We start from the raw sequence: 15,020 nt of genomic DNA, 5'->3' as shown, positions 1-15,020 counted from the left end.
TATCTGCCCTATTCCCAAAAAGTCAATCTGAACCAGAAGCAAGGGCTGGGATGTAGTTACTGGGCATTTCAGTGTTCTCCACAAGAGAGAAAATAACTGTCCGTGTCCTTTTGATTAGCATATAGAAACATTTAAAGGGGACATGTAGCATTCAGGTCAAGTCACCTGAATTTGGGGGCCCATGGGCACCTTTGCAAACCAGAGGAAACTGTTGTGGACACCACACCACACTGTAACAAAGTACACCTTAATAAATTACTGGGTATAAAATAAGAGTAAAAGACCACCAAGAAGGATCAGTGGATGACAGTGATGGTGGCATACCAGTCTTTGGCCCCAGTATCAAATTATAATTACGTGTACTATTGTGCTGTGTGGTTAACAGGGCTGTGAAGTTGGAGTTGGAAGCAATTTTGGGTGGAGTCGGAGTCAGTAGAAATGTACTGACTCTGACTTCAAAATAAAATTAATATTTTAATATTAATATTAATTTATTGATATTAATACATTAATATACATTTGCCATTTATGAAGGAGTCAGAGTTGGACAGTAGAAAAATAGAAAAGTTGGAGTCGGACAGTAGAAAAATAGAGGAGCCGGAGTCTGAGTCGAAGGTTTGACATACCGACTCCACAGCCCTGGTGGTTAATAATGAAATTGGTTTTCTTTGCAAAGAAAAATTGGTAAAGAAAACAGTCTTTCATAAGAAGGTCATAAATCCACCCTTACTCTGTTGATAAGATTATATGTTTAAGTTCAGATTTCATTTTTAACCAGGGTATTTTTTTCCAAGAGAAACCTATATCTGACATTTTTTAAAAAAGTAAAAATCCAATTTAAACAAATCAAACTTCAATTTTAAAAATCCTATTTTAAAAAGGTATATCCACCCTGTAGACCTGGAAGCAACACAGATAATTCTTCTCTGCATTCCTTTTCAATTTACAGCAGGAAAGTTAATGCTTAAAAGGACATTCGTGTTTGAGATTGTGATGTGTCTCTGGGGAAGCAGTTTAATTTATGTAATGCCAAGTACCTTTTAAATTTACCCAGATTAGCCAGTACGAATGCTGGCACAATGGTGTAATGTGTTCATGGAGGAAAATGTAAAGGACATTAGCTGCCGAACATCACAGGCAGCTAAATGCCTCAAAGATACAACTACCAATGTAAATGAGATTTCTAAATTTGAAATAAAAGGCTGCAAAGGTATTAAACCAGGAGCATCCCAGTTACTGAACCTTCTCAATAGGAGGCCTTTCTAACAACTCTCTCAGATGTTACAAATACCCCGACTGCTATAGTGTTTCATCTAGACTCAGATTAATAGGTTTACCTATATCACACTCCGGAGATAACACGCAACCCTTCTTTTGTCTCCAAGTCTCAGATGTATTGAACAGAAACAGGAATGAGACAGAAAGGGGAAGTAGGCCCTGTGAGTGGGGTGACAAAAGTACTCACCCACCTCCATTTGGCATGTCTTTCATAGAATCATAGAAAGGGCCTATAAGGCCATCAAGTCCAACTCCCTGCTCAATCACAAATCCAAATTAAAGCATACCCGACAGGTGGCTATCCAGCTACCTCTTGAATACCTCAAGTGTTGGAGAGCCCACCACGTTCCTAAGTAATTGATTCCATTCTCGTACCGCTCTAACAGTTAAGTTTCTCCTAATGTTCAGTTAAAATCTGACTTCCTGTAAGTTGAGCCCATTATTCTGTGCCCTGCATTCTGGGATGATCAAGAAGAGATCCAGACCCTCCTCTGTGGCAGCCTTTCAAGTACTTGAAGTGTGCTATCAAATCTCCCCTCAGTCTTCTCTTCTCAAGGCTAAATATGCCCAGTTCTTTCAGTCTGTCCTCATAGGGCTTTGTTTCTAGTCCCCTGATCATCCTCGTTGCCCTCCTCTGAACCCATTCCAGTTTGTCTGCATCCTTCTTAAAGTGTGGTGTCCAGAACATAAGAACATAAGAAGAGCCTGCTGGATCAGGCCAGTGGCCCATCTAGTCCAGCATCCTGTTCTCACAGTGGCCAACCAGGTGCCTGGGGGAAGCCCGCAAGCAGGACCCGAGTGCAAGAACACTCTCCTCTCCTGAGGCTTCCAGCAACTGGTTTTCAGAAGCATGCTGCCTCTGACTAGGGTGGCACAGCACAGCCATCACGGCTAGTAGCCATTGATAGCCCTGTCCTCCATGAATTTGTCTAATCTTCTTTTAAAGCCATCCAAGCTGGTGGCCATTACTGCATCTTGTGGGAGCAAATTCCATAGTTTAACTATGCGCTGAGTAAAGAAGTACTTCCTTTTGTCTGTCCTGAATCTTCCAACATACAGCTTCTTTGAATGTCCACGAGTTCTAGTATTATGAGAGAGGGAGAAGAACTTTTCTCTATCCACTTTCTCAATGCCATGCATAATTTTATACACTTCTATCATGTCTCCTCTGACCCGCCTTTTCTCTAAACTAAAAAGCCCCAAATGCTGCAACCTTTCCTCGTAAGGGAGTCGCTCCATCCCCTTGATCATTCTGGTTGCCCTCTTCTGAACCTTTTCCAACTCTATAATATCTTTTTTGAGATGAGGCGACCAGAACTGTACACAGTATTCCAAATGCGGCCGCACCATAGATTTATACACCGGCATTATGATATCGACTGTTTTATTTTCAATACCTTTCCTAATTATCGCTAGCATGGAATTTGCCTTTTTCACAGCTGCCGCACACTGGGTCGACATTTTCATCGTGCTGTCCACTACAACCCCGAGGTCTCTCTCCTGGTCGGTCACCGCCAGTTCAGACCCCATGAGCGTATATGTGAAATTAAGATTTTTTGCTCCAATATGCATAATTTTACACTCGTTTATATTGAATTGCATTTGCCATTTTTCCACCCATTCACTCAGTTTGGAGAGGTCTTTTTGGAGCTCTTCGCAATCCCTTTTTGTTTTAACAACCCTGAACAATTTAGTGTCGTCAGCAAACTTGGCCACTTCACTGCTCACTCCTAATTCTAGGTCATTAATGAACAAGTTGAAAAGTACAGGTCCCAATACCGATCCTTGAGGGACTCCACTTTCTACAGCCCTCCATTGGGAGAACTGTCCGTTTATTCCTACTCTCTGCTTTCTGCTTCTTAACCAATTCCTTATCCACAAGAGGACCTCTCCTCTTATTCCATGACTGCTAAGCTTCCTCAGAAGCCTTTGGTGAGGTACCTTGTCAAACGCTTTTTGAAAGTCTAAGTACACTATGTCCACTGGATCACCTCTATCTATATGCTTGTTGACACTCTCAAAGAATTCTGATAGGTTACTGAGACAGGACTTTCCCTTGCAGAAGCCATGCTGGCTCTGCTTCAGCAAGGCTTGTTCTTCTATGTGCTTAGTTAATCTAGCATTAATAATACAGCACTCAAGATGAGGCCTAACCAGTGCCGAATAGAGGGGAACCAATACTTCATGCAATTTGGAAACTATACTTTTATTAATTCAAAAGAATGAAACCACACAAGCAGCCCTACAAATCCTCGCTAAGCCATGTTTTCATGAGGTGGCTGCTTATACATTGAAAAAAACCCATTTGCATAAAATATGCACATACTAATTCATAACTATAAGTGCAAACTTAGAAATAATTACTATAATTTAAACAAAGACATCTCTGCATAGTGGAGGTGATCTATGTGCCAATTCAGTCCTCTATGCAGGTGCTAACTGATGAGCCGCTTCAAAGCCTCTGCTCTCCTTTCTTATAGTTCATCTGTAAATTAGGCTTGAATCAGGGAGCCCTTCTCTGTATAGTAGGGTACAGGGCCATGCTGTTACCACACTTTATATATTTATATATTGCATAATTTCTTTTGAGTTTCTTTCTCCATTCCCAGTTATGGCATAGAAGCCCTTTCTGCACTTACTTTATAGTGGTAGAGTTGCTGTTTCAGCTGACGTTTTAAGAGCGAATTTGGAGCTGACTACCCCTTTGGACACATGTTGCTATTAGAGAGTCGTGTGGAAGGGTCTTTCCCTTCCACGCTAATGGCAGGTTATGCCCAAATTGAACAAAGTTCTGTGGCTGTAGTCACATCCCTTACATATCCTTGTGTTTCTCCAGCTAGTAAATGTTGGAGTTCTGAGCATACGCACAGGGATAGCCCTTTTGCAGTTTCAAAACTATTGTGTGTGTGTGTGTGTGTGTGTATGATGCCTAATATTTCAGAATTCTAATCTCATGGGAGTATAGGAGATTAGGTTAGACAAGATGAACGTGTATCCAAGCTATGGAATGTGCTGGAACTCCCACCTATGTCTGCCATTATCTCCTCAACAGTGTCCAGCTCAAACTCGCAGTTCGCACAAGTCAGAGGAAAATGGTGCAAAACAGATGTCTCCCAAATCATGCCCGCCAACTGCTGCCCCCTCCATACAGAAAGTGGGACAAAGCTCTAACACATTCCACACAAATGAAAATATTGAGGATCCATTTTGGATCTTTCACAAATATCAGATTTTTTGCGGTAGAAGAAGAAAAAGTGGGTTTTTGAGTACATTATTCCAGAATAGCAAGAAACATGCCCAAAATAAAACATCAAAACCATCCACTACACTGCTATAAAAGTTAAGCGTAGAAAGGCCCCAACTTCCTGTAAAGGCTAGTCCTGGATATGTCTTCAAATAATAATTTGTCTAGTTGTGCTTATGTAATAGCTGTTACTCTAATATTTTTATTCCTCTTTTCCCTTCTGGTTCCTTTTTTTTTCTTTTATGCTATGTCTATCCAATCTTGCCATTATTTGCCTTGACAGAATTGACACAGAAGCAATATGTAATTGTAATAGATAATCATGATAAGCTACTCCCATGAAGGTTCCAAGAGTACATTTGTACCCTCAAGGCTATAATCCTGCACATACTTACTTAGGAGTAAGTCCCTTTGAACTCAGTGGATCTTACTTCTGACTAAACACTGACGCATTTATGCATTTGTGTCATTAAAATGATATCTGCTGTGACACAGGATGGTACTAAATCACATATGTTGTGAATGGACATGCTAGTTCAGTCCCCCTGTGCTTTGGGCATCAGAGAACCCTTTTTCAAGAACTGGAATATATGGCAGGGCTGAGGAGGCAGCCCACCACTAAAGGTGAGAAAAAGGCTACAGCTCAGCCTCAGATGCGGTTAGCTGGTTTTACTTCATTCCATTTCAAATACCTGGGCTGCGGTTTCTACACTGAACTGCGCTACACTTTGTTCACTCACTTTTCGCAGGGCGTTTGTGTGACATCATGAGCAAAACATGCTGCTCCTGTTTTTCCCATTCAACTTCCTAGGTTGGTTTTTTTCCCTCAGAGCACAGAAAATCTGACACTTCTTAATACAATGGAACAGCTGTGCAATTTCCCCAGATATACCTGGTCAATCATGCAGCTGTTCAGTAGGCTTGGGGACTTGTTACCTCTATACTGCATTAGCTGTTCCCTTCTCTATGACCCATCTCACTTCTCTAGGAATCAGCTCTACCACTTTAACCCTTCCCTTTCCAAACATCAATTTATTTTCTGTCGTCTCTCTTTAAGTTGCACAGGGAGCAGGGACATCATGAGCAGGACAATAGCAAAGGGGGAGGGAATTTCCTGCACACACCATGGCCCAAATAATAATTTCTCCCTACCCATGCACCCACCCCAAAAAACTGAGGTTTGGAAAACAGGGAATGCCCACCTGGCATGGAATGATATTTGGCTCACAGATGTTTGGAAGCAGGATTGGTATTCCTGTTGTAACTTTAAAACAGAACACAATGAGTGTGTGTTGATAAATTGTCCAGCCTGGAATCGCACCCAGACAACTGTGCCCTACTTTGTGTCAGCAAAGAGTGCTCTCTCTCTCTCTCTCTCTCTCTCTCTCTCTCTCTCTCTCTCTCTCTCTCTTTCTTTGTGTTGCTACAAGTGCAAGACACTCCTCAAAGTGGTACTCTTGGTCCATCTAGGGCAGCAGAGTCTACAGGAAGGATGGGAAACCTTTTAGCCCAGCAAGCCAGACTATCTCCCCAAATTTGACAGGAGGGCAGCAACAATGACATCAGGTCACCTTTTTTGTGCACAGGGTTCTTTAGAAGCCCCTTTCAAAGAAGTATTTTGCATAGCTTCCGAAGAGCCAGCATCATCAGCGGTAGGGCAGGTGGGCACAGCCTATATGAAATGACTGTACAACTGAGGTTCTTAACATGATGTGGGTTCTTAACTTAGGGGTCTGTGGATGGGCTTCAGGGGGTCCGTGAACGAGGTGGGACAAAATCAGTTCCCAATGCAATACAATAAATAGTATTTATTTATGTATTTATTCATTTGTGGAGGTCCATAGCTTTCATCAGAGTCTCAAAGGGGTCTGTAACCCAAAAAAGGTTAAGAACCATTGCATTACACTGACTGGCAGAAGCTCTCTGCAGTGGAGCCTGGAGCCTTTTGCATGCAAAGCAGATGCTCTACCATTCCCCAAAGCAGATCTGCTGGGCTATCTCATGGTCCTCTCCTTTCCTCGGCTAGTGGAGCCTTTTGCTAGATTCTCCTTTGGAATGTTGCACGTTCATTCTGAAGTAGGGTCCATTCTTACTACCTACTGAACTGTAGACAACCCCTGGGGTGAATGTGGAACAACCAGTCCTACTGGTGGTGACAGCTTGCAGGAATTGGCCCACCGTAATGAACATTCTATGGAGAGCCTAAACTGCTTGACAAGGGCAGCATCTCAGCGCAGTGGGTCAGCTGCCCTCAAAGAGGCTTAGGCTGCAATCCAACACATGGCTGTAAACACACTAGTCACCAGAGCAAAGCATTTCCATTAGCCACACCTGGAGGGGTAATGGGTTGATCTGCCGATCAGTTGCAAAATCTGTTTGAATTTTTTTTTAAAAAAAAATGCAATCAAGCTGCTCCCACCAAGAGTGGAAACACACTCACTGTTCTGCCAGTTGTGCGTCTCTATCTCTCTCTTCTGAAAACGGGGGCATAGCAAACTACTCAACCCCCATCCCTTTTCCCTGTAAAACCTGGTGGGAGCAGCTTGAGTGCCTTTAAAAAAAATTCGCTTCTAAGAGATTTTGCAACTGATCGGCAGATAAACCAGTTGTCCCTCCAGGTGTGACTAGTGGAAACGCTTTGATCCGGCGACTAGTTTGTTTACAGCCCAGGCTTTTACAGTAAAAAGGGTGGGGTTTGACTAGCGTCATGTGCCCCGGTTTTCAGAAGAGAGAGGTGGAACCGGCGTGTTGGTATCCTTACTGTAATAAAGGTAGAGATAGAAAAGGACAGAGTCACTCATTTCGCAAACGATAGTGATACTGCCAAAGTGAAACGAATTAGCCACTATCAACCTTCAAAGTTACAGAGAATACAAGAGCGTGCGAAGGGATAGATTCTATATTTATTATGGGATAATCACACAGCCCATAGCTGTTTTCCATCCCCCCCTCCGAACTGTAGCCCGTGCATAGGCTAGGGATAGCCCCTTTCCTTCCTCCTTTCTGCCCCCCACCTTTTTTCTCATTTGTGTGCGACATCTCCTGGCGCCACCGTAAAGTACCGCGGGAGAAAGAGGGGGCGTGGCCGACAGGAAAACGGAGCGCTCTAGTGACCCTTAACGTTGCTGGGCCTGCGGCGGGTCCTGGAGTGTTTTCGCCCGAGGATGGGGCTGCTGGAGCTCTGCCACGGGGCCTTCGGCGCCGGCGACCTGTACCAGGTGCTGGGGGTGAGGCGGGAGGCTTCGCCGGACGAGATCCGCCGTGGCTACCACAAAGTCTCGCTGCGAGTGCATCCGGACCGCGCCGACCCCGCCAATAAAGAGACGGCCACCTTGCATTTTCAGGTGAGGGCAAGAACATCTCGGAGCCGACCGCCGGCTCGCTTGAAAGAAGCGGTGCTGGAGCTTCTCCCTTCTGCGTAGGCAAGCCAGGGAGACTCTTTGCGCTTTCCAACAGCTCGCATAATAGGCAGAAATCAAACAGGAAAAGCTTCTCCCCCCCCATCACTGCATCTTTGTAATGGAAAAGGCCATGCAACGTGCCATGCAGTAATTAAGGGTGGGGAGAGGAGAAAGGGAACAACCGCAGAGAGCCAGTGTGATGTGGTTAGTAGCAGAGGGACCCGGGTTCAAATCCCTGTCCAGCCACGAAACTTGCTAGGAGATCTTGAGCCACACACACTGCCTCAAACTGGAGGCAGGAGACGCCTTGTATGCCACCCAGGACTCCTTAAAAAAGAGGAGCAGGATGGAAATATAATAAAAGTGGCTTCTGCTGCAACATAATGTTGCTGTGAATCCTCAGCTCTCTTTGAGTGCTCTAGCTTGGACCAGGAGCCCTGCTGTCAACCTTGAAAGTTCACAGCAGTTAAGGTTGGTCCATGAGAGCAGATGGAGCCCTGTCCCATCAACCTCAGTCTGCCCTCAGTCAGCCCCCACTTGCCAGCTTTATTACTTACATCTAATCCTGCCTGTCAGTTTCCTCCTTTTAATCTCAGGCTGCATTCACACTGTACATTTATTTCACTATTATTCCTCTTTACGCAGTCATGGCTTTCCCCAAAGAATCCTGGGAAGTGTAGTTTGTGAAGGACTAGGAGTTGTGAGGAGAGCCCAATTTCCCTCATAGACCTTGCAGTTCTGAGTTCCCTGGGAAGAGGGGTTGATTGTTAAGGAATTGTGGCTCTCTGAAGGAAAGAGAGGCTTCCTAACAACACTTAACACGCTTTACAAACTATACTTCCCAGGATTCTTGGGGGAAGCCATGACTGTTTAAAGTGGAAAAATAGTGGAATAAATGTATGGTGTTGAATGTGGCCAAAGTGTCGTGCCTTGTAAAACTCAGCAAGAAGGAGGGTGGAAACAAAACTTAGAATTAGTTACTTTGCCTATCGGCAGCCGGCTCCATCTCCTGATGGGCTCCCCACCTTCTGTTAGTCTCAAGGGGCACCAACCATCTTTGCTTCACAACGCATTGGTGGGCCACCTTTTAGAAATGTTCTTTTTCTTTTAATTTAGAAGCATATTTCTGCATACCTAAGAAGTCCCCTACTTACATAGAAACCATTTTCTATTTTTGGGTGGCCCTGTTTTTGGCTTCCAGACTGACAAACGCTTGTCCAACTTGAGTTTTCACTTAGAGGGAACAAGTGGAACCTGCCATGTAGCCCCTCATCCTTTAAGAGCTCCAGTTCAGTCGGCAGGGGGAATGATCAGGAAGTTTTAGGAGCGCAGAAGGGAGAAGGACCCTTTTTTCCCCCTTTCTCCATCCCTTTCCCTGCTATGCCATATAGCACAAAAGGGGTTAGGATTGGGCAGCCTGCCAGTTCTGAATCTGAGCATTTTATATAGCTATATTGCAAGGCATGGAGGACAGTGGAAAAGGAAAAGGCATCCATTTTCCTTTTCTGTCTCCTGGCTGAAACATCCCTGTAGGGACTTTTTCATTCTAGTCACCTGCATCCCTTCAACCCTAATTTCCAACTTCACAATGCTTGCTGTAAACTCTTAGGTGGTGGCTTGAGCAGGCCAATTTCCTCTTCTTCCCATTTCCTTTCCATCCCCTCAGTTGGCACCTAAACATCCTTTAGATCCTTGTCAGGTTGTCTTCATTTTTTAAAAAAACATTTTACTTTACAAACTTGTATACTTCACTTTACCTAGGGAGTCCCTTGAGTATGTTGAAATTACTTCATAATTTTGGGGCAATCCCATTTTGTTTCCAAGCTACTTGGAGTCACTCTTTGAGGGAATGATGATAACTTAATACTGTAACTTGAATTAGAAAGCAGCCATTTGGGGGATGGTGGGAAGGGATGAGTTGCTCCTTCCTGGAGTGGTGAGGTGGTTTGTCTTGTCTTCTCTCAGATCCTGGGCAAGGTGTATACAGTACTAAGTGACCAGGAACAGCGGGCTCTGTATGACCAGCAGGGGATTGTGGATGAGGAGTCAACTGTGCTAACCCAGGACCGCAACTGGGAAGAGTACTGGAGGAAGCTCTTCAAAAAAGTAGGCAGTCTTCTTCAACCTGGGGGAAAGCTTTATGGGGTGGGTCCTCAAGCCATGACTGGAATGATAAAATCTGTATAGAGAGTGATGCTTTCTTGGTTGGTGGGACAACTGTAACTTCTGTGAGACCTCTGACCTTAACCTTTTTTTCTTTTGCCAAAATTTTCTAGGTCTGCGAAGACTGATTTTTGCAAATCTGAGCCTTATGTGGCTTTTTGTGTATTATGTATATAATACATTGTGTATACTCTGATGGTCTATTTTCACAGCTAGCTAACCCTGGGCTCTCCCGTGCTTTTAATTAACAATATTATGATAATGTTATTTGTTATTTAATTTATGTTTTTTATATTATATTGTTTTTATTGTATTTTATCCCTGTGTTTATTTTTCTTTGTAAGCCACCTTGAGGGCCTTTGGCCGAAAGGCGGGGTATAAATAAATAAATAAATCTAAAGATCAGTGCATTTTCATTAATTCTTTGCTCATTGGTGAAACTTGCTTAACACTATTGTAGTAAAGGGGATGCAGCTTAATTTTTTGGTATGTAGAAGCAAACTGTGACAGCTCTTAAATATTTTGGTCCTGAAATCTCATCCTTTCCAAGTTTGTTTCCAACTAAGTCATAGAGTAGACCTATGGAAATCATGCAGCTGATTCCTAAGTATGACTTAGAAATCCTTAATTTCCCCACCCACCATGGGCCAGTTTTGAAAGGTGGGCAGAACCCTCCTGGAGTTGATGATCTCAGGTGATTGACACCTGCCAAAATTCACAGGAGGCCATTGTAACTGCTGATCAGTGGTTATGGCAATCTCTTTGAAGATGTACTTTCAGCACTAATAATCTGATTGGCGGTTACAGGGAGCTCCTTTGAAGTCCATTTGGAGGAAGCATTTTGGATTCCAACCACTTCCTCCAAATGAAGCATTTTTTCCCGCTGCAGTTCAATACAACCTAATCTGTCTAGTCTGTTTATTCTTACTTTGCCTCGCTTTGCATACATATTCTTCCTTAAAAGGCTTTGTAAAGAAGAAATCAAATTACAGAAAGGTAAACTTCTAAAATAACGATGAACTTAGGATAGAAAATGTGTGTGTGTAATGCAGGCTTGATAAAAAGATTGTTTGTGGAATTTAACTCTTTGTTTTTAAAAAAATAGATAACAGTAAAAGATATTGAAGACTTTGAGAAGAAGTACAAAGATTCTGCAGAAGAGCTAATGGACATTAAAGCAGCATATGAGGATTTTAAAGGCGATATGGACAAAATTATGGAATCTGTACTGTGTGTTGATTATACAGATGAACCAAGAATAAGACAGATTATCCAAAATGCCATTCATTCTGGAGAACTTCCATCTTATAAAGTCTTTGTAAAAGAATCTAAGCAGAAGATGAATTCAAGAAAACGGAGGGTATATTTGCTAGTGATAAAAGATTCAGTGACCAAATGTATAACTTGTAGCATTAACTACAATTCTGAATGTTTCACTGTCCATCAACTTATTTCTTATTTCATTTACGTCACAGGTCTTTTAAATGTAATACCGTTTTGCGGGTTTGAACCAGTGCTTCAGTTTCAGCAAGAATTGCACCCCTAACATTTTGTGTTATCACCCTTAACTACTGGTTTTTAGAAAGCTTATGTGGAGGGCATAATATTACTAAAATTAGGCAAAGTCAGAGATAGGGCATGTGGATTTCATTAAGCCCCTCCCCCACAATAGTTCAACTTAGTGCTGGAATGAGAGGGAAGAGACTGTATATCTTTTTTTATATATACATTGAATCAACATACCAAGTTTAAAATATCCTTATGGAACAGAATCCTAACGTTCTAATTGCCAAAAATGAGTATCTTCAGGATTTTATTATATACTTCCATTTATTTAATATTTATGACATGATATTCATTTAACATAAATCACTGCAATCTGAAAAATCACTGCAATCTGAATGCAATGCAGCAAAATATATATTGGTCTTTCTTCACTCCAGGACATGTGGCAAGCTTCCCTAACTTTATTCAAGCCACCCTTGGAATTTGTTGAAAAGGGCAGAGTAGAAATGCCTATAATATAATCTCAACAAATAAATTGCTGATATATAAGAAATTTGAGTTAACCCGAGAGGCTCATATTACAAAGGATTATCAGTTGAAGACCAACAGACTGAATAGGACACATATGTTATATTGTATAGGTCATATTCACTACAATCAAGATCTAATAATTACTCATATTGTCCACTGAAGCAGCCCTAATAAAGGTTGAAACATGTTTGGCTACAAACTTAGTCTAAGATCAGACTGTCTTGATAGTATGCATTTTTTTGCAAAGTCCTCACAATCTGACTCCCTTGTGAAGTTGGCATGTTCAGATATATAAGATAGTGAGAAATCACATTTGCGATGCAAGCTTTTCATCTCTATGTTTGTATTGATGACATTTTAATTGTATATTTTGGTTGTTTTAAATTAGGTTCAGTTGTGTCATTTATTAAATTTATATTAAAAATCTCAATCATTTCAGTAACTCAAGCTAGTATATTACTGTTTCAGGCTGAACAAGAAGCTAAAGAAGCAGAAAAATCAAGAGAAGAACTGGGTCTTGGTGAAGGGGAAGATGATCTAAAAGCACTAATTCAAGTAAGGTTGAAGAAAGATGCAAATCCTTCGAACAAGTCAGATAGCATTACCTTTTGGTGTGGGGGGGGAAGCCAGTGTTATTTAATTTATTCAGAAATGATCTGGAGTCAGGTGAGCCAATGAGATAGCCAGGTTTACAGACAACACCGAATAGTTAATGTTGACGTCCAAAGCAGACTGTGAAAGGCCAACAAAACTGGAAGTGAGATTCTGTAGAAGCAGCTGTAAAGTCATGCACACTGGGACCAGCCCTCAATTTCATATATATGCTGATAGGGTCTGAATAATGCTGTGACTAAGGGGATGGATATACAAGAGAATTTGCATACAAAGGGAAGAAGCGATATGTGATTCCGCTTGCGATCTGATCTCTTCACCGTAGCTAACTGCCAACAAATGTTTGGTCTGTAGTGGCCCTTAGAAAGAGTGCGGTTTCTTTTATAGTCTATTGAACAATATTGTTCATAATTCCCAACAATTGATTTCTTTAGATTGTTCTGCAGAGCCATTATTTTAGAACATTTGTAAGTATTCTTATGTATTCCATCTTACAAACTATCTTAAGTGTCAAACCTTTTGTAGCTGAAGCTAGTAAAGTATGTTTGAGCTCATTTAACCAGTTTATTTTTGATCCTTTAACAGAGCAGAAATGAGAACCGAAAAAAAGAAATGGATGGTTTTCTGGCTGATATGGAAGCAAAGTATGGAAACAAATCAAAAAAAGGAGGAAAGAAAACAGCCCCCAAGAAAGGAATGAAATGACTGCCTTTACAAATTTTCTGATTTCACTTCATTTCTTCTATTAACTTTAATCTTGCTTTGAGATAGCCAAGGAAAAATATGCTTTCAACAATTCATTGCCACGCACGTTGGGTAGAAGACACATTCAGAAAAAGCAAGATGTAAAACTTAACGCTGCTGTTAAGCTCCAAAATGCTACAGAAGATTCAAGGTGGTGTTTAGCGGGATTATAGCTGTAGAGCAAAATTGCTGTGAGGAAACTGCCAGTACTTGGCCAGTCTAAAAAAACTTTCCCACCTTGTATTTATGGAAAACAATATTGTATGTTACAGGAATATATTGAGTTGATTTTAAATACGTAACCTCATGTGAGCAACATGGCAAATATTGTCACAGTTTGATTTTATAAAGGCATTTATTAAACTTAATAAAACTTGTTTTTGAAAAGTAGTTGTGAAAAATCAATCTTCAGATGCAACATAGATGCACTTGGGGACACTCTTTCCTAAAGCCTATAAGAAAGCATTGTCAACTTTCCAGTGCAGTACACAAGATACTCAAATTATTACTGAAAGTACTTAATTACCATAATGTGAAACTTCATAACAAATTGCTATCAGTGATTCCGGATGGCGATAACTAAATTCCAACTGTTCTGTAAATAGGCTCTTAATCAGAGCTATAGAATTAAAATCTACAACAAGATTTATGTAACTTTAAAGTTGACAATGAGGACATTGAACTTGTCAAGGATTATCAATATCTTGGCACAGTCATTAACCAAAATGGAAACAATAGTCAAGAAATCAGAAGAAGGCTAGGACTGGCGAGGGCAGCTATGAGGGAACTAGGAAAGGCCCTCAAAGGGAAAGATGTATCACTGAACACTTAAGGATCATTCAGAACATGGTATTCACAATCTCTGTGTATGGATGTGAAAGTTGGACAGTGAAAACTGGGTAAGAGAAAAATCAACTAATTTGAAATGGAGGAGAGCTTTGTGCATACCATGGACTGCGAAAAAAACAAATAATTGGGTGTTAGAACAAATTAGACCAGCACTATCATTAGAAGGTGAAACGATGAAACTGAGGTTATCCTACTTTGGACACATCATGAGAAGACATGATTCACTAGAAAAGACAATAATGCTGGGAAAAACAAAGGAGTAGAAAAAGGAAGGCCAAACAAGAGATGGATTGATTCCATAAAGGAAGCCACAGACCTGAACTTACAAGATCTGAACAGGGTGGTTCATGACAGATGCTCTTGGAGGTCACTGATTCATAAGGTTGCCATAAGTTGTCGACTTGAAGGCACATAACAGACACTGATTTAGCAAGGGGAATGTGTGTGTGCAATAACAGTTCCATATGCTGTAAACCGCCCAGACAGCTTCGGCTATGGGGCAGCATATAAATGTAATAAATATATGTTCAGTCAATGTTAATGTATCCCAGTGCTCTGGAGGGCCTTGGATGTATATTTTTATGTGCGTATTATCTGATTGCAGGGGCCAGTCTTTCAGTCACTTTATTTAAAAATAGGACTCTTAATTCTTGCTCCGGAAAGGAATGTTCTTCCCTTTTCATTTGCCATTG

General features: G+C 41.5%; 1 protein-coding gene across 1 annotated transcript; it reads left to right on the top strand.

The window, feature by feature from the left end:
- Nucleotides 1-7,318: 7,318 nt before the first annotated feature.
- DNAJC9 (DnaJ heat shock protein family (Hsp40) member C9) lies at nt 7,319-13,866 on the top strand. The gene is made up of 5 exons (XM_061635336.1): nt 7,319-7,866; nt 9,889-10,029; nt 11,192-11,446; nt 12,592-12,678; nt 13,321-13,866. The coding sequence occupies exons 1-5, from the start codon at nt 7,687-7,689 to the stop codon at nt 13,438-13,440; spliced, it is 783 nt and encodes a 260-aa protein (XP_061491320.1). The 5' UTR covers nt 7,319-7,686; the 3' UTR covers nt 13,441-13,866.
- Nucleotides 13,867-15,020: the final 1,154 nt, after the last annotated feature.

The sequence above is a fragment of the Rhineura floridana genome, chromosome 7 (assembly GCF_030035675.1).
Source record: "Rhineura floridana isolate rRhiFlo1 chromosome 7, rRhiFlo1.hap2, whole genome shotgun sequence".
NCBI classification, from domain to species: domain Eukaryota; kingdom Metazoa; phylum Chordata; class Lepidosauria; order Squamata; family Rhineuridae; genus Rhineura; species Rhineura floridana.
The sequence above is the reverse complement of the archived record's forward strand: the minus strand, read 5'-3'. Positions and strand labels throughout refer to the sequence as shown.

Coding starts and splice junctions, on each gene's coding strand:
- DNAJC9 (XM_061635336.1), top strand. CDS start 7,687: ATGGGGCTGCTGGAGCTCTGCCACGGGGCCTTCGGCGCCGGCGACCTG. Junction 11,447..12,591: donor TGAATTCAAGAAAACGGAGG/GTATATTTGCTA, acceptor TTACTGTTTCAG/GCTGAACAAGAAGCTAAAGA. Junction 12,679..13,320: donor ATCTAAAAGCACTAATTCAA/GTAAGGTTGAAG, acceptor ATCCTTTAACAG/AGCAGAAATGAGAACCGAAA.